The 26,925-nt window shown below is 46.4% G+C and overlaps 1 protein-coding gene across 1 annotated transcript in view; it reads left to right on the top strand.

Annotated features, from left to right (window-relative positions):
• EPHB1 (EPH receptor B1) overlaps positions 1–26,925 on the top strand; it is a 436,567-nt gene that overhangs the window by 141,602 nt on the left and 268,040 nt on the right. Inside the window, exon 3 of the mRNA XM_017501026.2 lies at positions 16,001–16,682. Coding sequence (XP_017356515.1) covers positions 16,001–16,682 — 682 coding nt within the window. The remainder of the gene's footprint in view (positions 1–16,000; positions 16,683–26,925) is intronic.

Below are 26,925 nucleotides of genomic sequence, written 5' to 3'. Positions count from 1 at the left end.
TTTGTAAACTGTAAGGCTCAGTGCAGTATCACTTGCCCGGACTAGTACTAGTGGTAACAATGAGTCTTGTTCGAAAGACCTACCTTGCATGGGATGAGAATGAGAATGATAAAGCAGGGCCCCTGGAGACACAAGATCAACATGTTAGGTTGCAATTCTCACGTGAACAACGTCAGAGAGCACACCCTATTATTAATAACAGTGTTATTATTAATAATGATAACTATTACACTAATCATCACCATTAATTACAAACCAACTGTGTGCCAGGCATCAAACTTTACGTGTATGACCTCACTTCCAACCAGGACCCTACAAGGAAGGAAGGTGGCATCTCTCTCATTTTGTGGACTGGTCCCTGAGGCTCAGAGCCATTATCCAAAGTTCCAGGACAGGTTAGGGGTGTCACTGAGACTGACTCCAGTCTTGTCTGACCACAAAGCTTATTTTGGTATCTTTGCCCCTGAAGGAGTGTGAGGAGAGGAACTCAGACTGATAGACTATTGAGAGACCAGAGAATGGGGTTGGGGTGGGAGGAGTGGGAATAAGGAAGGGCAAATGTTCAAAAAGAAAAAGGGTAGCTTTTTAAAGTAACAAACCAGTGAGTTGTGCACATGATAAACACCTGATAAATCATTTTTTAAAGCAAGCTGTATGGGGGAGGTAGAGGAGGTAGTTTGTGAAGTGTGGGATTGGGGGATCAAAGAGTAGCAAGTCCAAGAGGAGCCTGGAGCAGGTGAGCCCTGGCCAGAGATCCACAAGGGGATACAGGGGTGCCTGTGTATGTCCAGCTCCAGTTGGTGATGGAGGAGCCCAGGAGGATTCCCTCCCACCCCCTTGGTCCTTACAAGTGTTCAGGAAGTGAGAAGTCCTGGGAAGGGAAGGGAGACCTGTGAGGGGCTCCAGGGTGCTCCTTTGTCCCATCCATTGTCCTCAGTGTCAGTGGGGCTGAACATGCCCCTCCTCCATTTGAGATACTGCTATGCCGACAGAAGGGGCTGGGGTCCCATGGTGGCACATCCACCTGGGTGACCCAGGTGGGCAGTGTTTCAAGTGGTGGGGACCTGTGTATGACTGGCCATATCTTTACGGGAGCTGACCGCGGGATGCAAATGCAGGGAAAGCCAGACTGATCTCTCCCTTTTGGAGCAGTCCTGGTGCCAGCTGAAGGTAATGGTGGCCCCACTGTGTGCATTGCTGGTCTGAGCATAACTGTCATGAAAGGCTTAATCTGGGAGCTGAATTTTAAAGGGGACATTGGAAAAATCAGAGTGTGTCTATTGGGGTTAACCAGGGATCTTGTCTTTCAAAGAATATTCTTGCACCTGGGAAGCCAAGTCTAGGAGGCAAAGGAATAGAATAATTTTTCTCAATGGAGGCAGAGTTTTCTGAAGGTGTCCTTAGGACCAAGCTCCAGCATCCAAAGTCCCAGGAAAAAAGCGGTCCCCTGAAGTGGATCACACATGGTGGCCACAGTCTCACCCAATTGGGAGAACACACAGGGTGTGGTGGGGGTGTCCTTTCTTGAGGCCAGATGTGGCTTTTTTTCACCAGGAGACTGGGAACTTCCTCCATACTGAGAATGGGAATGAAGCCAAGAGCTCCTGCCAGAGGCCCCGCCCCTTCCTTCTCCCAGGGCTGGCTCTCTCATCTCCAAGATGGCTTTGGCTGGCCCCAGCCAGCATGACTCACACTCAGTCAAAACTTCCCAAGCGCATGGAATGAGGAGCCCATTTCCCTAGGCTGTAACCCAGCATGATGGGCCAGCTTGAGGCTGGCCTCTGCTATACATTCTGAGCAGACATTCCGCCAAGCTGAAGGGAAATGCCATCAGTCTCTCCCAGGGGTGACTCTCTGTTCTTCCATCAGTGGAGTCCAGGCCTGGGCATAGCAGTATTAAGCAGCTGGGGCCTGGGGCCTGGGGCCTGCAGTTCCCACCCCTGCCTTGTTCGACAAGGCCGTGTTGGGCAGCAGTGAGAACCACATTCAATCGACAGCTTAAGATAATCACATGTGTGAGGCACTGTAATAATGGCAGCTGAATACCCTGCCACCGTTGCCATAGTGACCAGCCAAGCACTGGTTCCCTCCTTTTTTTTTCCTTTCTTGTTTTCTGGACCTCCTTGTTATAGGGCTGGCTGGTGGGGTGGGCGATGAGTTGGGGAAATGGGAAAGGAGGAAAGGGGGAGGGGAGATCCAGGAGGGGCAGCCCATTATACTCCCTTTAAATACCCCAGCTGGAGGTGTTTTAAATCTCAACAGAGACAGAGAGAAACAGTGTCTTAATCCCTAGCTCCCTGTGAATTATTTAAAGGGATCTTGTCAGAAGGATGAATTTGTCACTGTTGCAGTGTCAACAGCAGCAGCAGCTGTCATAATGGCAGAGGACCCCACTCCAGGCAGGGCCTGGTACACAGTGCTGCTGCCTGGTGGAGGTTACAGTAGCCCAGGGGAGTATACATAGGGAGCCCCTGCCCAGACCCAAGCCTGCAGTATTTTCTCTGGCATGCTGGTAGAAACCTGGGTGTGAAATATGCCAGAATATAAAGGGGTGTGCGCCTTTTAGACCTTGTGCGCTGCTGGCCTTGCCCTCTAGTAGTGTGGCTCTGTAGCCACAGGGTCTTTAAGCAGTCGACAGAGCTGACCAGTGCCCACATGGCCTTCCAGTGGTATGCACACCTGAGTGAGGGCCACGGCCAGCACCTCAGCTGCCAGCACTTGCACACCTACACCCATGCTCGCATGTATCAATGATAGATGCACAGGTACCAACAGACAGACAGGAGAGAGCCGTAGATCGTATACATCGTGGAGGGAGAGCAGAATGTCAAGAAAAAAGTAACTAGAGAGCTGTAGATCATATACATCGTGGAGGGAGAGCAGAATGTCAAGAAAAAAATAACTAATGTGCACTCAGAGAGAGGCTAAGTGTGTGTCCCCAGAGGGATATTCATGATAACTGGCTCGAAAGGGGCTCTTACTGGTGTTTAATTACCTTGCAAGCTTAAGTCATGTTTAATCTTCACGATTGCCTCATGAGATAGGTACTATTAGGTACTACCCTGGTTGCAGAGGATGAAGTCGAGGCTCAGAGAAGTTTAAAGACTTACCCATGGTCAGGCATCTGGGTGGGGCTGAGTCCAGAGCCTGTGAACTTAACCCTGTGCTAAGATGAGGATCCCCATGATTCTGGGCTGGCCAAGATTAGAGCAGTGCTGTTTTTAAACCCTCAGCCCGTTTTTGATCTTCACAAAACACTCCTTCGTAGCAATCTGAATATACTCTGCTTGGGGCCATTTCTTCAACCTTGACCTTGTTATAGTATTTTCTGCATTTCTCTACCATCCAAGATTTTGTGGAGCTCTGCTCTTAAATATTGCTTTGGGAAACAATGTTCGTATATGTTTGTGATATTCCAGTTATCACATTGGGAACAATGTTTGTATATGTTTGTGATTTTCCAGTTATGTCCCTCACCCCCATCCCCTTGCTGTGATGCATTTCTGGGAGGGCATCCTTGCTGTGATTTCACAGTTTAGGGAATTCATTGCTTCGTACTGCTACAATATGGAAGCCCTTCCAAGGCACCGGGCTTTCAGAAACAGCCCCCAGTCCTGAGTCAGTCACCTTCCTTATTGGAATACAGCATCAGGCCGTGGTAATGAATGGGGTGGGGGGCATTCCTGTCCTCCCAGCCCAGCACATCTGGGAGGTAAATCAAGCATAGGGGGAGGTAAGCTGGTGCTCACAGCCCTCAGGGGAGCCGCTGAGCAAATCGCCGCCTTGGTTGGTTGGTGTACTAAATGGTAGATCCCTCTGGGCTTGTAGGAATTTATGCCCCATGGACCACATTTCACATTTTAATTAGCCCTCTAGCTTGTCTAATATCCAAGCTCTTTCAGGCTTAGTCTACTGTCTACACAGGAGCTTTGTCCTTGGTGATTGGTGGGGAAAGCTTGGCAGTGGTGACTCCAGCCCAGCCCTGAGCATCTGCTACCCCGAAGAGTCTTTCTCCTCCTGTGGGCTCTGTGAAGTTGTTGCTGCCCAGGCTCCAGTGGGCTTCTTGTTCAGAGGGGCAGCCATTTCCTCTGCTTGGGCAATGGCAGGAAAGCTCCATTATGGTCCCACAGGGCATGGTGGCCGCAACTGTTTGCAAAATAGCAACTTCCACCAACAGCAGTTTGTGCCCAAAAGCAGACTGTTGAATGGGACCAGAGCCTGTAAGATGTGTCCAATTTTGTCTCTTGTGGCCTGAGCTGGTGGCTGACAGTGGTCCAGGGATTGCTGGCTCCAGAGAAGAGAGCCTATGATGAAACACCTCAGAGGAAGCCCTGGAGATTCCCGGAGGGAAAGGGAAGTAGACTGCTGGTTGTTTCTGTCTCTGTAAGGAGAGGTAGCTTAGCCTTTTAGTTTCTGCATTCTGCTGACCAAAGGGTAGGACTATTTGTATAGGATGTAGATGATTTCCACACCCTGGTGACTCAGCTGGAGGTGGATCCTGAGGTTAACGTAATCATGATGATGATGATGATGATAATGGTAATAATTGGTGCTCAGTGAATGTGCAGGCACAGCACTAGATGAGCTCCTTCCACGGTCTTTCAGTCTTCACATTACCCTGCAAAGTAAATAGTATTTTGCAAATGGGGGAAACCGAAGCTCAGAAAGTTGTCTGTGATCTCAGAGCTGTAACTGGCAGAGGTGGGGTTTGCCTGCCCTGGCAACCTCTCCAGACTCATCTCTTTCAGTGTTTCTCTTGCTGTTTAATCTTCTGTAGTCACACTGGCATCCTGGCTTTCTCAGCAATGGGGAAGGCACCTGGTTGCCCTTGGGAACTTGTTCTGGTTGTCCTCTGTGACTGGGATGCTCCTCCCTCATGTTCCCGCCAGTCTAGCTCCTGGGTTTCATTCAGATCTCAGCTCAAAGGGAGATCTTCCCTGAAGACCCCACTGCCAGCTGTCACTCTGTTTCCTTTCTTGCTTCTTAGGAGTAGTTAATGCTACCTGACTTTACATTATTCATTAGTTCATTTGTTTATCCTTTGGTTAACTCTACTAGAATATAAGGTCCATGGGAGCAGGGACTTTGTCTCTTATTTACTGTTGTTTCACCAACTTCTAGAATACTGCTTGGGGCTGCTGTAGTAGATGCTTGATTCTTTATTAAATAAATGAGATAAATGAGCTAGGTTTGAAACAAATCAGAATAGCTAGAATATTGTTAGGCTAATAGAGGCCGAAAAGCGTATTTCAATTATTTCTATTCCTGTCTTAAATAAAGGTGTCCAGAGGAAGTGCCCCTCTCCCGCCAGGCCCTGTAGCAATGGTTTAGAAATGGTTTATTTGTGGAGGTTATAATGATGCAGCATCATGGTAGTCATTGGGCATTCTTAGAGGTGTGGGCCTGGTGTGGGGCGGGGGACGTCGCAGCAGTCCGGGGAGGGGCCAGCTATCAAAAATCTTTCCAGAACTCTATGCTTGGAACTGTCTTCAGAGGCACACAGTGGAATCAGCTCAAATCTCTTTAACCTCATTTTATAATGTCTCTTCATTTTGACTAGTACTATCATTTCTTAGTTTGCTCCTCCATCTCATCAATCAGACTTGGCTCCAAATGACCTTTGCCTGTTTCTGAAATTGGAGCATAAAGAATGTGTCAGAGTTTCTGAAGGTTGTTCTAAAAGGTAGTGTAGATTGACCAATGGGTAGAGCCCATGGCAACGATTTTGAAAGGGAAACAGTTTATACAGATGACTGAGTGTTGATAGCATGCTTTATATAGGCGCTCGCGTGCGCCCGTGCGCGCACACACACACACACACACACACCCCACACACCCCACACACCCCACACACAATCAGCCGACTGCAGATAGTCAATATGCACTGTCCAAATGTCAACAGGCACTCTAGCAATAGATCTGCAAGCTCTGACTTCCAATAAGCAAGTCTAATAAACCTAGATCTTGGAGAGACCTAAAAGCGTTTTTCTCATACATCAAAGTCATGGTCTGAAAGCCTGAACAAGTACTTTCTAATGGCTGTCATTGTTTCCTTTATTATGCTTATCTCAAGGACAGGTGGTCCATTTGTGTCAATAATAGTGCTCTTTCAAAGCCTGTTAATAATCTGTTGGTTGCGCAAGGTTGATTTGTTTCTTCCTTTCACAAAGACAGGTTAGCCAGGTGGCACCTGCAGTAAAAAAAGGAGAGAAGTTAAAGAACAGGACAGGGCCCTGCGTATTGCCTCAACCTTCCAGGATATTTTGAGGACTTGTCACTGGGAATATGGAGTGATACCCAACACAGTCCCAGCCTGTAGGATTGGGTTTATGTGGGAGACGGATTTGTAATTTAGAAAACTTACATGAGCAGGGGAATTAAGGAGAATGACTGGAAGCATTACTTGGAGGGTAAAGAGAATTCAATGGCGAAACAGGACAGGACTGAATAGAAGAGCTATGAAGGAGATAGGAGACATGAAATTTGAGCTTTAACCTCCTATGATGAGGAGCAAAACAAAGTGGAGAGGGCAGAGTCTAGATTGCTTCCTAGGTATCTGGTACTGCGTGGTTGAGGTCCTGTTCTCAGACACAGGTGAGACTGCATCAGAACTGAAAAGAGCAAGGTGGTGCATCTTAGGTATTTAGCAGGAGGCATCGAGCAGGCAGCAGGATATACAAGTCTGGGGTGTTGGGGAGAGGTCAGGTTGGTGTTGGACTCCGTGGTGGCTGAAGCCTTGTATGTGGTTGAGATCACCTAGGACAGAAAGTGAGCTGAAAATGGAGTGGATTTCACTGGTCCCAGATGTTATTGAATAAAATGGTGTTCTGTAATTCCAGTGTTGTGAAGCTAAATGCATGGAATTATTTTGCTTGTTGAAATGAACTAATAAATTAGTCAAAACTTAATTCCCTGTCCTCAAGGAACTCAAAGCCTGGTAGCAGAAACCAAAGTCACACACATGAAGCAATTAAAGGATAGTTCAAAACAGTGTATAATCAAATGCTAAATTGTGTGGAATAAACTCAGTCATGCTTTATGCATTCAGAGAAATGGTAGATGAATCTAAGCCAGGGAAGGCATTATGGAGGAAATAAGACTGGAGCCACCCCAGAGGAAGGTGCAGCAAAGAGAGTCCAGCCCTGCCATGGATCCGCCGCCTGACTTGAGGCCCGCTATTGAATGTCTCTGGGCCTCAGTTTGCCCATTTGTCAACAAAAAGTCTTGACTAACATGGTTTAGAGTGGCTTCCGAGCCACGTCTGCTTTTCTCTGGCTCAGTTCAGATAGTATGGGGGTGAGGTAGAAGAAGGGTCAGTCACAACATCAGCAGCAACGTTCAGGGCATGGGCTGTGTCCACTGTGAGAGGATAAGGCCCTGCTTTGGGCCCTTGACATCTCTTGCCCTGTCTGTTGTCACCATGTTCTGACCAGGGCATGAGGTGATGCCAGCCCTAGCGCATCGGTCATGGAAATATAAGAGACAGGCCAGATGGGGGGGATATGGATTGTTCTGGAAGAAATGGCACATTGTGGTGATGAAGTGGGTGTGTTAAACATGGGGAGCACTTTTGGCCTTTTGATTACCTGATTGACCTCCAGGTTGGAAAATCCAGTGGTCCTGGAATAGGGTTCTGAGCCTAAGATTCTGATACTGTCTTTGGACCACACCCTGATACTCCCAGGCCCTCAGTCTCAGTGATAGGGATGCTTCCTTGGCCACCTAGCTTTCCCAGATGCCACCTTTGCCTCAACTTAGGCATCATTCACAACAAATTTGATTGAATGAATAATTGGCACTTGGGATACAGGGACAAAGGTGTAAGAAGGCCATCCAAGGTACAGAGGATAGAATGAGCAGGGCATGAAGTCACCATGAACAAGCTACTTGTGGATAATGGAGACCATGTCAGCATCATTGGGATTTTGAGGTGTGGGCTGGACCAGATGACAGAGGGATTTTATTCCAAAGCCACAAAAAGGTATTATTTACCTGCAATAAATTCACTCATTTTAAGTCTATTAAAATTTTAATCAATTCAGTAATTTTGGGTAAATTTATAGAATGTGTAACCCATCACCACAATCTCATTTTAGAACAGTTTTATCACTCCTCACAAAATTTCTTTATGCCAATTTGTAGTCACTTCCCATTTTCTTCTCTGACCCCAGACAAATACTAACCTACCGCTCTCTCTGTAGATTTGCCTCTTCTGAACACTTAATGTGTTTAGAATCACACAATATGTGGTCTTTTGAGACACACAGCTTTCCTCACTTAGCATAACGTTTTAGAGGTTCATCATGCTGCTGTGCCTACCAGTACTTCATTCTTTTTTATTTCTGAATAGTTTCCATTGTACAGGCACATTACATTTTGTTTATGCATTCACCAGTTGACAGCAAAGGGTCTTAGGTGACATATTAAGGAGTCCAGCTGAGTCCAGTTCAAGAAAGGAGGATAACAGTCAGATTAGCATGCAGCAAGTATAAAGCTTACTCCTCATATAAAGATGTACACGAAATGTCCTATACCTTATTTTCTTTTAGTCTAATTGTTTCAGATTCTGAGTCCCCTATGCTACTGGTTGGTGAAGAGTTCAATCTCTTTGAGACACTGTTGGTTTTTCTTTTTTTTTTATTATTTATTTATTTTTAATTTTTATTTTTTTTCCCATTTATTTTATTGCATTTTAGGTTTTGGGGTACACGTGAAGAACATGCAAGATTGTTGCATAGGTACACACGTGGTAGTGTGATTTGCTGCCTTCCTCCCCATCACCTACATCTGGCATCTCTCTCCTTGCTATCTCTCCCCAACTCCCCACCCCCCACCGTCCCTCCCCTATTTCCCCGTAACTGACCCCAGTGTGTAGTGCTCCCCTCCCTGTGTCCATGTGTTCTCATTGTTCAACACCCGCCTATGAGTGAGAACATGTGGTGTTTGATCTTCTGCTCTTCTGTCAGTTTGCTGAGAATGATGGTTTCCAGGTTCATCCATGTCCCTACAAAGGACACAAACTCATCGTTTTTGATGGCTGCGTAATATTCCATGGTGTATATGTGCCACATTTTCCCTGTCCAGTCTATCATCGTGGGCATTTGGGTTGGTTCCAGGTCTTTGCTATTGTAAACAGTGCTGCAATGAACATTCGTGTGCACGTGTCCTTATAGTAGAACGATTTATAATCCTTTGGATATATACCCAGTAATGGGTTCTTCTTTCCATTAGGACTATGCTCCCAGAGGTCACAGATTCTGAGAAGGTTACTGTATTGTCCAAAGGCCAGTGGTCCACTCTAGGTTTTCTGGATATGAATAAAGCTCTGGAGGTGGCGGTGGCGGCAGTTGATAACTTTGTGTGTACCTAATTTCACATAGATAGAAGTCTATCTGAGAAATTATCCCGGAAGTGGAATTGCTGGGTCAAAGGTGTATGTAGTTATAATTTTGATAAATAAAACTAACGTTGTTATAGACATTGTACAAATTTGCTATTCTTCCTTTGTGTATCAGAATTCTTGTCTCCCATATCCTCTCCAACACAGTGTGCTATCACACTTTTGTTCTTTGACATCCCCTAAAAGTGTCATAATGTGGCAAAGTAACAACTCACACTTTACGAAGAGTGAGATTTAGCATCTTTTCATATATTTAAGAGTTATATCTGTGTCTTTGTTAGTGAACAGTTTGTTGATACTCTTTGCTCAGTTTTCTGTTTTGTTGTTGACATGTGGGTTCTCTTTATATATTGGGGGATATTAACACTTTGTGGTATGTGACAATTTTTTTTCTATCAGGTTTTCTTCTTTCCCCCTTTTAACTTTGCTTATGGCTATTTCTGTCATGCCGGTTTTTAAACTTGTATAGAACTGAATTTATCAATATGTTTATGGCTTCTGAGTTTCATGTCGCAGTTAGTATACACAAATTGTCTCCATGGTTTCTTTTAGTATATTTGTAGTTTCATTTTTAATGTTTAAATCTTTGATTTGCCAGAAATTTATTCTGGAGTAAGGTATAAGTATGAAACAAAAGTTTCATTTTTTTTTCCCAGATGGGCACCTAGTTATCACTGCAATTTAAAAAAATGATTTACATTTTTCGTATTGAATTCAGTTTTGGCCCACACGTCAAGTATTGAGAGAAGCTACTGAATTGATTTCTAAAAGATTTCACTGGTTTATACTTCTACCACTAAGCTTTGTCAGTACTCCTTTTCCCACTTTCTTACCAAGACTTGACATTTTATCTTTTTAACTTTTTGCACATCTGATAAGCAAATCATGATATTTTGCTGTTGTTTTAATGGGAGGAGATAATTACAGGAAGGAATACAAGAGGCAACATGTGAAATGCCTAGAAGTGGAGGCTAAGAAGCAGTCACTGAATGGAGACCTTTAGGAAATTGGCTTTGGGGCAGGCGGTCAGAACACATTGCCAGAACTGGAGCCAGCACAGGCTTTCGGTAAAAGACATATCATCCTGAATAGGAAATTGGGCATCTACAGTGTAGTACATGCAAAACTGGTAAAATTCCCCCTTTTTTAAGGAAAGAGAGAGGGAAGAGGTGAAGAATCAGCATTTCTAAGGATCTGGGAAGCCCAAAGCCTGGTTGGCGAGGCAGGACTGATGCCTGAAAGAGTGTTCAGGGGACACATGGCTGTTTGAGTCTGGTCTGTTCCCCCAAACGTGGCTCAGTGAAGGTCTAGAGATTCTTTCCTGAAGCATCTTTTCAGTTTTTACTGGTCTGTTCTACCATCATCTCTTGCCTGCACACCCACAATGACCTCCAATTGTCCTGCCTATATACTCAGGCTGCCCTTCAAACCAGTCTCTATAGTGTGTCAGAGGGAGCTTTTAAAAGCTCAGCTCTGATCACCTGTGTTTTTTCTCCCTAACTCATCAACAACTTCTTGTTACACTGAGGATTAAATTCAAAATTCTCAACTGGATTCATCTTCTTCCAGCTTCTTATGGCTCGTTGTCACACAGCTTTCATTCCTCAATGGCACCAGGCCACTTTTCCCACCACGAGACCTTTGTACCTGCCATTCCTGGGCCCAGATGCTCTGCTTCTACTCTGCTCCCAGAAGGCACATACTTTTCCTGGCTAACTTCTATCTAATTGTTCCCTCTCAGCTTGGAGGGTGATATTGTTTGAATGTTTGTCTCCTCCTAATCTCATATTAAAGCATGATCTCCAGCGTTGGAGGTGGGGCCTAGCAGAAGGTGTTTGGGTCATGGCAGGGGATCCCTCATGAATGGCTTGATGCCCTCCTTTTGGTAATGAGTGAGTCTCACTCTGTTAGTTCACACGGAAGCTGGTGGTTTAAAAGAACCTGGCATCTCTCTTGCTCCCTCTCTCACCATATGGCACACCTGCCCCTCCTTTGCCTTCTTCCATGATTGGAAACTTCCTGAAGCCTCACCAGAAGTAGATCCCGGTGCCGTGTTTCTTGTACAGGCTGCAGAGCTGTAAGCCAGATAAACCTCTTTTCTCCATAAATTACCCAGCGTCAGGTATTCCTTTATAGCAACATAAAACGGACTCATACAGAGGGTCTTTCCTGACAATCTTCTGTATATCCGTTGCATCCCCTTTCTTGGCTCCCTGTAATTTTGCCTCACAGCAGTTAACACAAATATAATTATTTAGTTATTTTAATAACAATTTTCTAATTTCTGTTTCTCTCACTAGATTATAAGCTTCATATTGTTATATCCCCAGTGGCTAATGGGATGCCTGGCACAAACCTAACATTCAGTAGACATTTTTTTTTTCCATTGATGAATGAATGAGGCATAAATATAAAGCAATGAGACTGATTCCAAATATCATAAACGAATGATATGTTTGTCTCTCTCTGTTGGGGATGCTGTTCTACCCTCATCTCGATTAACCTAAATCTTTTCTTTCATCGAGGACCCCAGTTCTAATTACCACTTGCTGTGGAAAGTATGTGTACCTCCTGAAACCTACTCTGATCACTTATTTCTTCAACCCCTGCAGAGCTTTTGCTGACAGAAGAAGGATGAAAGAGGGAAAGAAATTAATGGGAAGCTCTATGTTGGCCTTTTTCCAACAACAGGGAGTTATTTTCCTTTCTCTGCATTTCCGTCTACTCTTTCCCTTTGAATATGCAGCTGAATTTCCTCTAATTAGCTTAGATCACTCCTTTAGGAGCTGTCATGGAATCAATTAGATCTGTAGAATTTTACAACTCTGGGTCACCCAGAGTTGTAATGATTCTCCATTTTACAGATGAGAAAACTGAGGCCCAGAGAGGTTAATGTTGGAAACAATGACTTCTGCTGGGCCTTATAATACCAATCAGCGTCATTTTCTAAGGTAAGTGTTCTCAATATCCCAGCTCCATGAGAGTAGAAATCCTCATGCTGCTTATTTTATTGCTCTGTCACAAAGACTAGAGTACAGTAGTGCGAGCATGGCTTACTGCAGCCTTGACCTCCTGGGCTCAGACGATCCTCCCGCTTCAGCCTCCCGAACTGCTGGTTCCACAGGCACAAGCCACCAATCTTGGTTAATCTTTTTTTTATTTTTATAGAGATGAGGTCTCTCTATGTTGCCCATTCTGGTCTTGAGTCCTAGGCTCTAGCAATCCTCCCACTTCACCTTCCAAAGTGCTAGAATTATAGGCCTAAGACACTGCACCTGGCCTCAATTTGCTTATTTAAATACCTCCTGGTATTAACTGTTTCAGTGCTAAAGTGAAGCCCATATGATAGGCTTCCATCGTGCTCCCACAGCAGAACTCCATTAGTCTTGGATGGGTCAAGAACTCTGGCTGTGACCATATGCCCACTCTAAATGGGGCCACATGTTTCACGTGTACATTGACAGAGGGGCCCCACATGTGTACTGAGACCTAACTGGAATAATGGGTCGTGAGACCTGTTGTATTTCAACAATTGCAGAACAGAAAAAAAAAAATTCCTTTTCTCAAAAGTCATATAGGTTCAACTGAGAAAATGTTGTTTTATAACAGCCATGGAAAGGGAGGGACATCTAAAAATTGGATCTGAAACATTGTCAGTGACTTCTCGCTCGTTGAAAAATAAACAGGCAAGCAGAACATAACTTTAATAAACACATTTAATAGAACAAAACGTAGCGTTCAAGAAGGCAGAAAAAGTGGTTATTTTACATCTAGACAATCAATATGAAATTAAGCGAAACCCACGTGAGGTTCAACAGTGTGCATTTACACTCCGTGCAGGCCACAGAGGTGAGATCTCTCTCCCGTGGTGGCCACAGGGGGTCACATGGGGCCTGGGCACAGGGAGATCCATGTGCGGGGCACAAGGCATGCTGTGAAGAAGCTGTATGGACTGTGGATGTGCCACTCCAGGGATGTGCTGCAGCCCCCTCAGAGCTCACTCACTCCTGGAGGAGGTAGATGCCCTCGGGTCAGTGTGCACAGGTTCTTACCTGCTGTATGGAGGATGTACTGGCGTGCCATGATATGCTATCTAATTCAGCCATGGGATTTTCAAGAGCTGGAGTATCTCAGGCATAGAATAACAAAAAGCCATCCCAGGTAGAAAGCACAGCATGAGAACAGGCTTGGAACATGGAAACAGAGTTGTGAGTTTGGGGATGTTGGTCCTTGGCATTGCTGAAGGTAGAGTGGAGTGGGGAGAGATGCGTCATTTTCTCTTTATAAAGAGAGGTGGGTCATGAATAGTGTGGTTGGAGATCAAGTGAAAGGTGGAGAGCTGAGTGGTTCTTGGCCTGGAGCTGATACTGTCCAGGGCAGAATCATGATGGCCTGTGTGTCCCAGAACTGCTGTAAGGATACTGGCAGGAGCTGATCTGTTGGTGAGGGACTGGCAGAACTTCAAGTTGGTGAGGCAGCTGGCATTCTGGGAGTCCTGGGAGAGGCTGGGGACCAGGAAGACCCTGGATAGACTGCAGTTTAGGTGCCTTGGTAGCAGAGGCCCAGACAGCAGGAGTGACCATGAGTGTGGTTACTTTACAGACTTGGGCATGCAGGGTCAGCTCTTGACATGTCCATTTCCCCACCTCTCCACACCATGCCTGTTTTTTGGTTTCCTTTACACAAGTTTAGAGGGCAGCCTTGCTTCTATCCTCCTTGCTCCACAGGGGCCTTACTCCTTGCAAGAAGCAATTGCAGTATATTTTCCATGCACGCATAATTGGCTTTTAGCTCTGTTAATGAAGAATTCCAGTCTAGATAAAGTCCACCACTGTAAATAATAAGCAATTAGCGCAATATTCAAAGATGCTGGCATGATTTGGTTACCTTGATCACCACTGCTAAATAGTCTAAATAGTCAGAATCTTAATTCATTTTCACTTTAGGAAGTTTAATTTTTTCTCTCTATTTTTTTATTCTAAGCAAACAGAATACAAGTTTAAATCTATTCCTGGAAATACCCTCAGTTCTTGAGGCCAGGATCTGGAGCACTCCCAGATGTGGGCAACTTCTTCCTTTTTTCCAAGCACAAAAAAGCATGACCCAGCAACTTTTCTTTGATCCCTTTCCCAGAAAGCCCAGTTAAGGGAGCCATGCCTTTAAAGGCCTCTCCCCACTCCCCTCCAGCCCTCATTGCCTGCTTTTGAAATAATCTACAAGTTCTTAAGTGAATTTCTTTGCCCATTCAAAGTACTTCCTACTAGTTCCTCCCAATCTCTTTTAGCTGTATGAGCATGAGTAAGTTGCATGATATCTTTTCATCTGTAAATTGGGGATAATAATACCTAGTTCTGAAAGTTGTTGAGAATAGTGAAAGACATCCCTTTATACATGTGTTGTTCTTCTCTCTTATTTCAATCTACAGGGCTGCTATAAATGGGAGCTCACTTTTCTAATGTGAATCATGTTTGTCTCTCCCTTAAGAAATTTTCATTACTCCCTAAAGTAGCACCCTCCAACATTTTCCTTCGTCATAGCCTTGCCTGAAACTTGCACACAATAGAACTTCACTTGCTTCATTAAAGGTTCTTAGCAGCCTCCAATTTTACCAGTTTTATAGTCTAGGTCTTTGTGTTAGTCCACTCTTGCATTGCTATAAAGAAACACCTGAGCTGAGTAATTTATAAAGAAAAGAGATTTAACTTGTTCACAGTTCTGTAGGCTGTACGTGAAGCATAGTGCTAGTATCCCCTTCTGGTAAGGGTCTCAGGAAGCTTTCACTTATGGCAGGTGGCAAAGGGGAGCCAGCATGTCACATGGTAAGAGATGGAGCAAGAGAGAGAGAAGTGGAAGGTCCCGATTCTTTTAAGCAGCCAGATCTCATGTGAACTTACTCATCACCAAAGGGATGGTTCTAAACCATTCATGAGGGATCTGCCTCCATGATCAAATCACCTCCCACCAGGCCCCACCAACATTGGGAATCACATTTCAACATGAGATTTGGATGGGAGAAACATCCAAACCTTATCAGTCCTTCAAAGAGATTGATGTTCTCACAAAGAGAAGGTTTGTGAGAATTTAAGTTTGTTGAGAATCTCTGAAAAGCTTTAAATTCATGTGCTTTTCAGACATATAAAGTAATTTCACCATAATAAATTAGGTTCAGAGATGGGGATTTCCAAGGTGTGGATGTCAAGTAATTGTACTCCTAATCAATAGATTGGCTTTTAGAGTAGCGACTGTGGAAGTGAGAAAGAAAGTCCCTGCCATCACATGGGCTGAAAGCTTCATGTTGTCCCCATGGATGTAATAAGCCAGTCACAAGATGAGCATTAAGGGTTAGGCAAGGGACAACTTTCTTGAATGAAGTGTGTTATATTTTGGCATGGGCTGCAGAGAAATATGAAGCTTTCTTATAAGGAGATCTTTAAAATCAAGTTGGGCTTGGATGTCTTCATTTCTCAAGTCAAGCTACTGGACTGGTGAGCTCTTAAGGCCCCTTAGCCCCAGGATTCTCCTCTGCTCTGCCTACTTTTTATATTCTCACTCTTTATTTTGTGTTTTTGCATGTGTGTACCTGTGGCCGGTTATGTACAGTGGGAAGAAGTCAGTGGCTATGATGAAAACCTGAACACCATCCGCACCTACCAGGTGTGCAATGTCTTCGAGCCCAACCAGAACAATTGGTTGCTCACCACCTTCATCAACCGGCGGGGGGCCCATCGCATCTACACAGAGATGCGCTTCACTGTGAGAGACTGCAGCAGCCTCCCTAATGTCCCAGGATCCTGCAAGGAGACCTTCAACTTGTATTATTATGAGACTGACTCTGTCATTGCTACCAAGAAGTCGGCCTTCTGGTCTGAGGCTCCCTACCTCAAAGTAGACACCATTGCTGCAGATGAGAGCTTCTCCCAGGTGGACTTTGGGGGAAGGCTGATGAAGGTAAACACGGAAGTCAGGAGCTTTGGGCCTCTTACTCGGAATGGTTTTTACCTCGCTTTTCAGGATTACGGAGCCTGTATGTCTCTTCTTTCTGTCCGTGTCTTCTTTAAAAAGTGTCCCAGCATTGTGCAAAATTTTGCAGTGTTTCCAGAGACCATGACAGGAGCAGAGAGCACATCTCTGGTGATTGCTCGGGGCACATGCATCCCCAACGCAGAAGAAGTGGACGTACCCATCAAACTCTACTGCAACGGGGATGGAGAATGGATGGTGCCCATTGGGCGGTGCACCTGCAAGCCTGGCTATGAGCCTGAGAACAGCGTGGCATGCAAGGGTAAGTTTTGGAGCCTCTGCTTCCTGCCCATCTAAGGCAGTGACAGATCTACAAGGTTTCCTTACCAATAGTTCTGGGTCATAAAGGAACAGAAAAGAGTCTAATGGCTTATTATAAAGCTCTGAGGACTCTCATTCCCAGTGCTAGGCCTGATGATTTTCCAATCATGTCCAACCAGATTGTCCATATTTATTATTCATAGTGAGAGGAAGATATGGGGGGCTTTCAAATGGTAAAATAATGACCAGTCAGTAATATTTAGTGTTGAGTTTCTCTCTCTCCCCTCCCTCCCTCTCTCTCTTTCTGTCTCTCTCTCTCTCTCTCTCTCTCTCTCTCCCCCCCTCCCTCCTCTCTCTCTCTCTCTCTCACTCTCACACACACACACACCCACACACACCCTATATCCTGAATCCAGCCCTAAGTGCTGGGGCTGAAGAATTTGGAATTTGGGTTACCATGGACAATTCACTCAAGGGTAATTGAGATGTGACTGAATTTGGAAAATATTTTAGTTCATTTCAGTCCAGCTCCCACAGCACTCAACTTGGTACTGAACTCATGTAGCTCATTAACTCAAAGCCCTCTGACTTGGCTGTCTTTCTCTAGGGGCTCAATGCCAGACCCTGGAAGGAGATGAAGCTATTGGAATGGGAATGGGGCTGTATCATGTGTTATATTAACTTTTGCTTCTACATGACACAGAGTGATGCAAACTTTGCAGTTTGAGAGTGTCAGGTTACTATGTGCTCATATTAGCCATTGCTAGCCCTAGAAAACCCATATTCAACATGTGGCAATAAATGTGCTGAACTGGCTGCAGGCTCAGTCTGTTCTGGGAGTGAATAGAAGGATCTGGAGGCCCCACAGCTTATGCATTGTCTAAGTGCATAGGAGCTGAACGTGGGGGAATCCAGGCTCAGGGAAGAGAAGACTGCTTTCCCATATTAAATTTTGTTCAGAACCTTCAAAGGTCCTGATTCTTTTATGAAGGAAGCCTTCCTATATGTATCTCAGAAATGACTACCTTGATCTTAATGTACCCCTATGGTTGCTCTTAGTCCCTTGGGGCTCGGGGGCTGTATTAGCAACTTATTCTCCATTGTGAGCCTCCTGCCAGCTGCCTTCTCTGATGTCACCCCCACCCTGCCTGAGCACCAGACCAGCCTATGCCAGTTTACTTCCCCAGTTACTTTGCTCCCCAGATACCTGCAGGGGAAATGCCAGGCACAGGCTTGTTAATGCCCATCAGCTCAGGAATCCTTTGGACTTGGCAAATTGCTTGGGCCAGAGCACTCACACAGCCTTTCTGAGGCCTGCTGAGAACAGAGAGAGCTGTGTCTTTGTGTCTTTATTGGATTTCTTGGTTCTGGTACCCATGATGGATGGTGTGGAAATAGAGGAGAGAGAGCGCCAGATCCAGTGATGAATCAACATTGACAGTTTTAAAACCATCCCAGCCTGGTCCCACAGCCCTCCTCTTTGTCCCATTGGTTGGGAGGGTCACCATCTTTGATATTTGTCAGGGTCTAAGTGGGGACCAAGGCACCAGGCTGCGTTCTTAAAGGTCCAGGTGCAGCAGCTGCCAGGCATGCTCGCAGCACATGGGTGGGTGATTTCTCTGGGCTTCAGAGGGCTGCTATACCACACTTGCTGGCTAGGGCACTCTCATTTTTCTCATTATATCCTAAGCAGAACAGCAGGAACCGGAGCAAGCATTGATTGGTTCTGATTTAATTGGGACTCTGGGAACAGGCTTTTATTTCTTTGGGCTAATTGGAACTTTTCTTTTAGAGGGTTCTGCTGTCCGTGTAGCTTGTCAGTTACCTCCTGTGGCTGTCCTGGGAGGGCCTGTGGGGACAAATATGCAAATCCGAATTGTTTCTTTCCATTTCCCTTCCCAGTCTCAATCCCCTCCTGAGTTTTGTTGGACATTTCTAATCTCAAGCTATTGTGAACATGACTTGACTTTACAAGCTACTTATTGCAAACTCACTGGAGGGTAGAGGAAATTGGGAACCCATGGCACCATCACTTTGCCACTTCAGAGGCACAGGAAGCCACATTTTGATGATATTTCTGAGACTGGAGAGTTGCATCATGGGTCTTGTGGCCCAGCATCCTGGCTGAGCTCAGTGCCCTGGAAGGGAAGATAAGGCCCCTTGCCCACGTCTCGAGAACTTTCAACTGAATCCCCTGAAATCTTGCCCCTAACTCTGCTGGTAACTAGACACTGATGGCTGGCAGGGGGACCTTTGGGCAAAAATGGTGATCTTGGGAAGACTGCGCTCTTTGGTGGGGGGTGGGAAGTGCACATGGAGGTACTTGTTGCTGGTCTCCATGGTGTGTCTTCAAGGGAAGGGTTTCCACTCACTTTGGTGCTCACAGAGTACTGCCAGATGGACACGGTGGCCATTCACAGTGGTTTTGGTGTAGCCCACTGAGCACAATCATTGCGAAGCCAGCAGCAGAGAGAATGGTGGATGACAGAGAATTACAGGTGAGACACAGTGAGCCTTCAACAGCTACTCTCTCCCAACACAGCCCCGAGAATTGATGTCCTCTGAGCCTGGCTGGGCCAAATGCTGATGCTTTTATGATTCATACAGTCGTGCTGATTTGATACATCTTTTCTGGTATGTGAAACTGGGACTTTGTAGGGTGGCAGAAAGAATAATCTCTCTGCTTCTGTCTCCATGCTATTTTTTTCTGGAAGAACAGACTTTCATTATGGCCAGGGAACTGTATTCTCTTGGCTTTCACTTTGCTTCTGTGAAACCGTCTCCTGTCAAAGTCATGGTGACCAGTCGCTTGACTGTGCAGAGGCACCTGGAGACCAATTAGACAGCACAGCCAGCAAAGATTGGTCCTGGCCTAGAGCTCTTTCTGTCGTGAAGAGCCTGGGCAGTGAGAAGAGAATAGGTGAGAGGGGAGTAGAGGAAGCAGGGGGGGGAGAACTTGTGCATTAGGATGTGTGGCAAGCAGCTCATGCATTTTCTAGAGGGCTCCTTGGCCTAAGGCCTGTTCCTGACATCCTTTCTGTACACACAGACTGGTCCCATCAACAGAGTCACATCAGCCTGTTGACCTCATCTCACTAGTGACTCTGACCTCGTCATGCGTGTGTCTCTATAAAATTGTTAATTACTAGGAAAACGGCCCATCTACTCCAATTTCAAGTTGTGCTCATAGTGGAGCAGATTAATGAGAAATCATAGCTTTGTCCTTCCTTCTCCTCACTTCCGTGCTGAGGTTGGTGGCTAAGTCTATTCTCTGTGTAGGTCCCATACAGTCTGGCTCTTCCTGTGCCAGGGAGGCCAAGCTGGCTTTCATCGGACTCTCTTGCTCTCTGCTGTAGAGTCTAAAATATTGCCTTAGCTGAAGCTGGACTTCAAGGAGGAGGAGGAGGAGGCTGGGGCTGTTGTTAGAAGGATCCTGGCAGGGGCAGGCTCCTTATCTGTGTTAGTTGCTTGGGGGCTGCAGTATCCCATAGGGGTGTCCATGGAGGTGTCTCAGGTGCTGTGACAGCCTCTGAATGGCCAGACCCTAGCTGGAGCATGGTGCCTATGTGCCATGGATCCGTTCTGCCCCAGAGTGCTGCCTCAGGGCTCGGCTTTCCTTCCCAGGACATAGTCCTCAGAGTTTCCAGAAGAAGCTGCTTCATTAGGCTGCCTCTTTAGCCACACTGGGGACTCAGAAAATAACAATGCTATGCGTAATTCTCCCTGCAATCCTCCCTTGCCTCTGCCCCTGCCTCAGGATGACCTTAGCTTTCTATTACAGAGGACACATGCTAACTTATGGTGCCCAGGCTTTTATTGTCTGGGGCTGTCATGCACAGGGGGTGCAGTGGATGAAAGAGGAGGGGGGTACACTTGGGTAGAAGAGACCTAACCTAGAGATAGGGGCTGGTTTTCATCTTGGCTCTGCTGTGAACTTGCTGTGTGGTTTTAGGTAAGTCCCTTTCCATTGACAGTCATATCTTCTCTGCCTATTTCTCAGAATGTGTGAAAATGGATATGAGAATATTTTATAAGCCATGCAGTGCTACATGTTGCTAGGTGTCATTGTCCTTAAGCTCTGAATCCCCCTTATTAAGAAAATAAGATTCTGGAATGAAGATGGCATGGGTTCCCCCATCCAGAGACACAGGTCAGCAGGAATCCTGAATTCCCAGTCATCACCTTCCTGCACCTGCCCAGGCCCAGTTCCATGACCATCAAGCAGTGACCCATGAAAACAGCACAGAGGAATAAGCCATTGTTCCTCAACTGATCAAAGGCCCAGTTAACATGTTTGAATGGTGTGGCTCACATGGCCTGCCTTGAGGCAGGCAGTCTTTGTGAAATGAAGGACCAAGTGGAGAGAGAAGATTCTCCAAGCCCGAGAGAGCCATGGTCTTCAGAACCCACAATTTTTGACCCCAGGGCAGGCATGAGAACCCTCAGAAAGGTTTTGCAAAGTGACATCCCCAGTTGCCTTTTCTCCAATGGTGATAAGTCTGGTATGTGGTCCAAACACGGGGATTTTTAAAACTCCAAGAACCCCAGCTCTAAGCAGCAGATCAGGACTGTGTATGTGGCCGGCATCCAGAAGAGAGGAGCCCCGGGGTGGTCAGTGAAGGTGTTCTTGGGTTTCTGGAATCCGTAGACAGGATGAACCTGGGTGCCTCAGGGAATGAAGAAGGAGTCAGAGAGGACTGCAGGAGCAGGCTGGCAGCTGCGTAGACCAAGAACAAGGCCACCAGGACGAAGTATCCAGAGCATCATTACCCCTTGAATAAAGGCTCGGGGCTGGGGAAAGCCGCACAGGGCAGCCCTGAACAACAGAGTATCAACAAGATGGCACAGCTAATATGAAGCCCAAGAAGGGCTCTTGGCAGGGAAAAGAGGGGGAGAATCTGAGGACTGACTATCCGGGTATTACAGAAACAAACTTCCCTATAGCTGACCAGCACCAGCTGGGTCCCTCGGTACTGTCTTAAGAACGCCAGGGGTGCCACTACTGCTCCCAGCAGCATGGTCGAATCTGCAGGATTCCTGTTTTCTGTTCAGGCTTACAAATCAGGGCTGGGAATGAGGATGCATGACTTTGACTGGGAATCTGTATGGGTCTTCCAGGGGGCTCTCGGGTCACCCTTGACCATTCTAACTCTGGGCATTGGCAGGGCCTTTTCAACTCTAACAGAACAGAGCAGCTCTCGAGGTGCCTGTCTTCCCACTTGGTGTCTCCTTGCCAGTTAAGGCTGTGATCCCCCAGCACTGCCTTAGGTGCTCCTCTTGTCAGATGCGTGCTTGCCCTCTCCCTCAAGGTCTCCTCTCCTTCCTGGACACTTCTTCACTCCTCCCCCATCTCCAAGTGGGGACTTTTTTCTGTAGTAAAGAAAACTTGCATGTAAATTCCTTCATGCCTGGAAACCCAAGGGACATGTTGAACCTTTCAACAGTTTCTGCGCCTTTGTCAACTTGAACAGCTGAGATGAGCTACTTTGTAAGCCTGGGGGAGTTGAGATGAAAAATTTGCAAGATTTGAAAGTGGGAAAAATATGTCTAATTTAGCTCTTCTTGGAAAAAGAGGTTTTCAGGACCTGCTTCCATCTCCCTTAGGGTGCTGGTCCCAGCTCTGGGCTCCCCCTGCCTCCTGACCCTGAGCTGCTGAAAGAGAAGGTGAGGAACATGAGGGTGTGTGTGTGTGCCCATAGTGCTAGAAGTCACATTCGAGGGCACCAAGGAGCCCTCTCTGCTCTCTCACTCCCATCAGCGGTTGGCTGGTGAGTGAGAGAGAAACCACAGCCAGACAGCTTCCTCTCAAGCCCCAGGGAGACTGGCTATGTTCAGGGCCAGGGTCGGCCAGGGTTGTTAACACCGCAGCCCTGTAACATGAGCTTCCTAATAGGATTTCCCAACAGGCTACTTCATTTAGAAACCTCTCAGGCCTCCTCTGCCCCCCATGGTGGCCCTGCCCAGCATCCCCCAGAGAGGAATCAGATGTAATTGGCTGGCTGTAATGGACTGTGACACCGGCATGAGCAACAGCACGGGGAGCTGGAAGGATGCCCCTCTGCAGCATGCACTCCAGCATGCCGGGCTCAGGAGACAGCAGAGGATGGCCAGGGGGAGCTCTAGGTTCCAGCAACGCTATGCTCTGCAGCACCCTTTCTGCGCTTGAGACACAGGGCAAGAAGCACCCAAATTCCATTGATGTTGAGCAAATAATCATGAGTCTTCCAGGCCAGCGTTAGAGCTACTGATCATGATTTGGCAGTGTCCCATTCATGAGAACTGCCCTAGGTGGATTTTGTTTGAACTTGATCATCCACGACTTAACATACGAATTATCAAAGATAATGACAGAGACATCATATGGTTATTACTGAGGTGATGTGAGTAGTGGGAACATCACTGCATCAGGGGTCTAGTAGGGGCCCTAATGCCACCATTTTCTTCACCAACATCTGCCCATGAAGACCCCTGGGATCTGAAACTGCCAAAGTGAGTGGTGTGGGGATGCCGAGAGACTGCCTCATTTATCCACAGAGAGATGGCAGCCAAGGAGCATTTCCGGGCACCAGTCTAGAGAGCCACGGCTAATTAATGTTAGCATTGGGATTAGAAGTCGGGTCTGGGGAGGCCACTGTCTGCCTCTACTTCTGCGACTGGATTTTGCTAAAAATAACCATCATTGAAAGCACACCATGTGTTTTCAGGAATATCGAACTTCTCTCAGCTGTCTCTCACAAATGACTCTCTCTCTTGTGTTTGTATACCTTATTTCTTCTTGGGGTCCTGGTGGCTCTGTGGTTACACATTTCTGCACTGTCCATCTGCACAGGACTCCATGTCCACTATCGCCATCTCCTTTTTAATCCCTCCAGGAGCAACTCCATCTATGAACCATCCAGATAGTGCACAGCCTCTCAGGATCACCAGGGAAGAAGAGGGTCTGAGACTTTGAGCTTACAGGAAAGGGCAGAGGGAAGGAGGGGGCTTGTGTCTCTCTTATGTGTATCATGGGCCTCTGAGAGCTGAATCTCAGCTCAGTCAGGGCTGTTGTCAAACGTATCCTTTGCTTTCTGTCCCTATCTTTCACTGTGGCTGGACAGTCCCTTTCTGCAGAATTTGAGCACAAACATCTGCGCAAACTTTTTTTCATGGATGGAGAATCAACACTTTTCAGTTTGAAGCATGGAGATGAAAAATTATGCTGAATGCAAGCCTGTCTGTAGTGGCATCTGTTAGTTCTGGGCCCTTAGGAGCTCTGGGAGTCTGAGTTCTGTTTCCGCTGCTTTTGGCCATTGATGAGCTGCATTCACAGGACCTTAAGACCTGGGTTTCAGGTCTCCCTCAGTGCAGTGGGGCGAAGAAGACTGGAAAGAGTCACTTCAGACCTGTTGCAAATGGAGAAGGAATGTGCCTCAAACACTGGCAAACCACCCAGGAACAAGTCTTATTTTGCCAGCGGGGCTTTGACAGGCATGTGGAGAGAGGTGCAACCTTGCCTTTCCCTAGAAGATAGGTCTTCGGCTGTAGATGTTCAAGCTGAACAAAGAGCTTGAGTGCTAGTTACCTGGCAAGGCAGTTGAGCCCCTATTTTGGTTTCGAGGGCCATTTAATAATACAGAGCAGGCAAACCCTTAGGAGATGCGGTTTAGTCCGGAAGAGTATGGCTGGGTCTGCTTTGGGTCCCAGAAGCCATCCATAAGACAGACAGTATCTCATCTTCCTGTGTACCCACCCAACCTGCTGCAGGATGAGTCTGGACTCATCCTGCAGCAGGTTGGGTGGGTACACAGGAAGGTGTGTTGGACTCATCTTCTTGTATGCATGGCCAGGGAGGTCAGGAAGAAATCAGCTTAGCTCCTGACAAGGTTGGTGAGAAGGAGGCATTGTTGAGAATCTCAGGAAGCCTCTTGGAATCACAGGGCAAAAATTCAGGCCAGCAAGGCCGTACCCAACCCTAATGAGTCTTTTCATTGAGGGTAGGACCTAGTTCATTAGAAAGGCTGCAGAAGGAAAGGGGCATTTTGGTTTCTGGTTTTCCCCTGGTCTCTGTCTGGAGTAAACCTACTCGCCTTCAGGGTACTTGAATCAGCACACATTCCTAGTCAGAGCTAGAGTCACTGGGTCTTAGGGTAGGGTCCTTGGGGGTCCCTGCTGATCATCTCCTTGCAGGCCTCAGGAGATCTGGCCTTCCTATTCCTCATTCAAATTGGATTCCACTCTTTAGGTCTTGTGAGTTGGATGGTCCCATGCCTTTTCTTTCTTCAGCTACTTATTGGGCACCAACTGGTACTGGGCCCTATATACTTATATATGAGATTCAGCAATTTTTCTTCCAGGAATGTGCTGCATTCTTAGCTCTTAGAAAGTGTTTGTGATGTCCAGAGGATGCTGGGCTGTAAGTGGGGCTATTGCCCTGGAGAACCTGATGACGCATGACCCCATCCGGCTAGATAAAGCCTCGAAGGACAGCGAATCAAGCACACCCCATGACACTTTGCTCTTCCACAGTGGTCCCCAGACTAATTTTAGACACTTCCAGGAATGGAACACCGTTACTTCCCAAGGAAGCCTGGTTAATCTCTGAACCTTTCTTCCTTCAGGTGGAATTTTTATGCAAATCTCAACTCATCCAATTTACCTTTTCTGCTGTTATTAAACATGTTTGAACAGGTCATATATGTGAAAGGTCAGTTTCCCTCCACTCTGGTTGTCACCAGGCTCTCTCATTGTCAGTTTCTAATATTCTCTTGCAGAGTCGATGGGTTTGCACACGTTTCCCCCTTGCCTAGGGGCACACTATAGAGGACTTTGCACCTAGTTCCCCCACATCTCTTCTCAGTGAATCCTGAAGTTTAACAGCAGTTTGGTTGTATTACGTATAGATCTGCCTCATTCTTTCCAACGAGTGCTATTATTTCATTGCATGGATATATTTTACTTAACTGGTCATCTATATACATTTAGGTTGTTTTCTCTCTTTTGCTATTTCTCAGCAATGTTGCAATAGATACTTTTGTGCATTAATCTTTGCACCTATATGTGAGTATCTGTGAGAAAAAATTATTTATTCAATGAATATTTATTGAGAATTTTCTATGTGCCAAGCACTTTTCTAAGCACAAAGAATGCAGTAAATTCTCAGAAGTAAAATTGCTGAATAAGAGTCTATAAATTTTTAATTTTGATAGATATTCCCAAATTGTCCTCCCTCAAAAGGCATTTTCTACCAATTTTTGTTCCCACCAGCAGTGTTTGTGAGTTCCTGTTCTCTATACCTTTACCAAGATAATAAAATATCAATCATTTTTATCTTTGCCGATGTGATAGGTGAGAAATGGCATCCCATTGTTCCCATTTGCATTTGACTCTGCAAAGTTCCATAAATTGCCCTGTTCAGGAACTGAGACTCAAACATTCCAACAGAATGCATTAAGTTGGGTGTGTGTGTGTGCTGCAGACGGTTTGGGGCATGGTCTGCTCTTCACTCTCTTCTGTCCCATTCCCTCCAACCCTGAATCATACTCTGTATGTACTCTGCCCATCTCTAGTATTAGGACATGTTGACACATGCCTGCCACTGATTTTGGCACTTCCCAAGCTGTGGTAGGTGAAATGTCTGCAGATGGGACAAATGCAGGTGCTTGAGACTGGAAGACACCCCATTCTCACAGTCCAGTCTCAGGAAGGCCAACTCTGCCTGGTTTGCTAGTAAATGCATCTTGCTTCTCGCATACGTCTCTTCCTGCCCCTGGGCCTGTTTCGGGGCTTCCTGCCCTGCCCCATGCGCCTCTCAGCTCTCACCCCTTGGCTCAGTCCCTTCACCCACATCCTTCCTTTAACTTTCCCAGTTTACCTGTGGGGCCTCTAGTCTCAGCTCACCATGTTGACACCTCCATGGCCACACTTTCCTAGATCACCAGCTCTCATCCCTTATCTCCTCCTGCCTCCTCTTCATTTCTTCAGCCTTCACCAGACCTGCCACCCCTTCCACAGCAGCCTCAAATCCGTCTCATCCCCTTCCCTGACCAGGTATCTACCTTCTACTTGAGCATACACCTTCCCACTCTGCTGAAGCCCAGGCCTTGTCTCTGCCAGGGGTGTGGGCTCAGCCCTGGGCTGTTGCTTGCTGTGTCTGTGTGTATGTCTGTTTGGTTTTGTCCCACTGCTCTGTGGCAGCTCTTTCTGCCTGGGGCTATGCACTCCCTACCTCTTACTTACCTCAGTTTCCCCCCTTCCTTCCCCCC

This window comes from Cebus imitator, unplaced genomic scaffold (genome assembly GCF_001604975.1).
Source record: "Cebus imitator isolate Cc_AM_T3 unplaced genomic scaffold, Cebus_imitator-1.0 Scaffold277, whole genome shotgun sequence".
NCBI classification, from domain to species: Eukaryota; Metazoa; Chordata; class Mammalia; order Primates; family Cebidae; genus Cebus; species Cebus imitator.
Note: the sequence above shows the minus strand (reverse complement) of the source record. Positions and strands in the feature narration are given on the sequence as shown.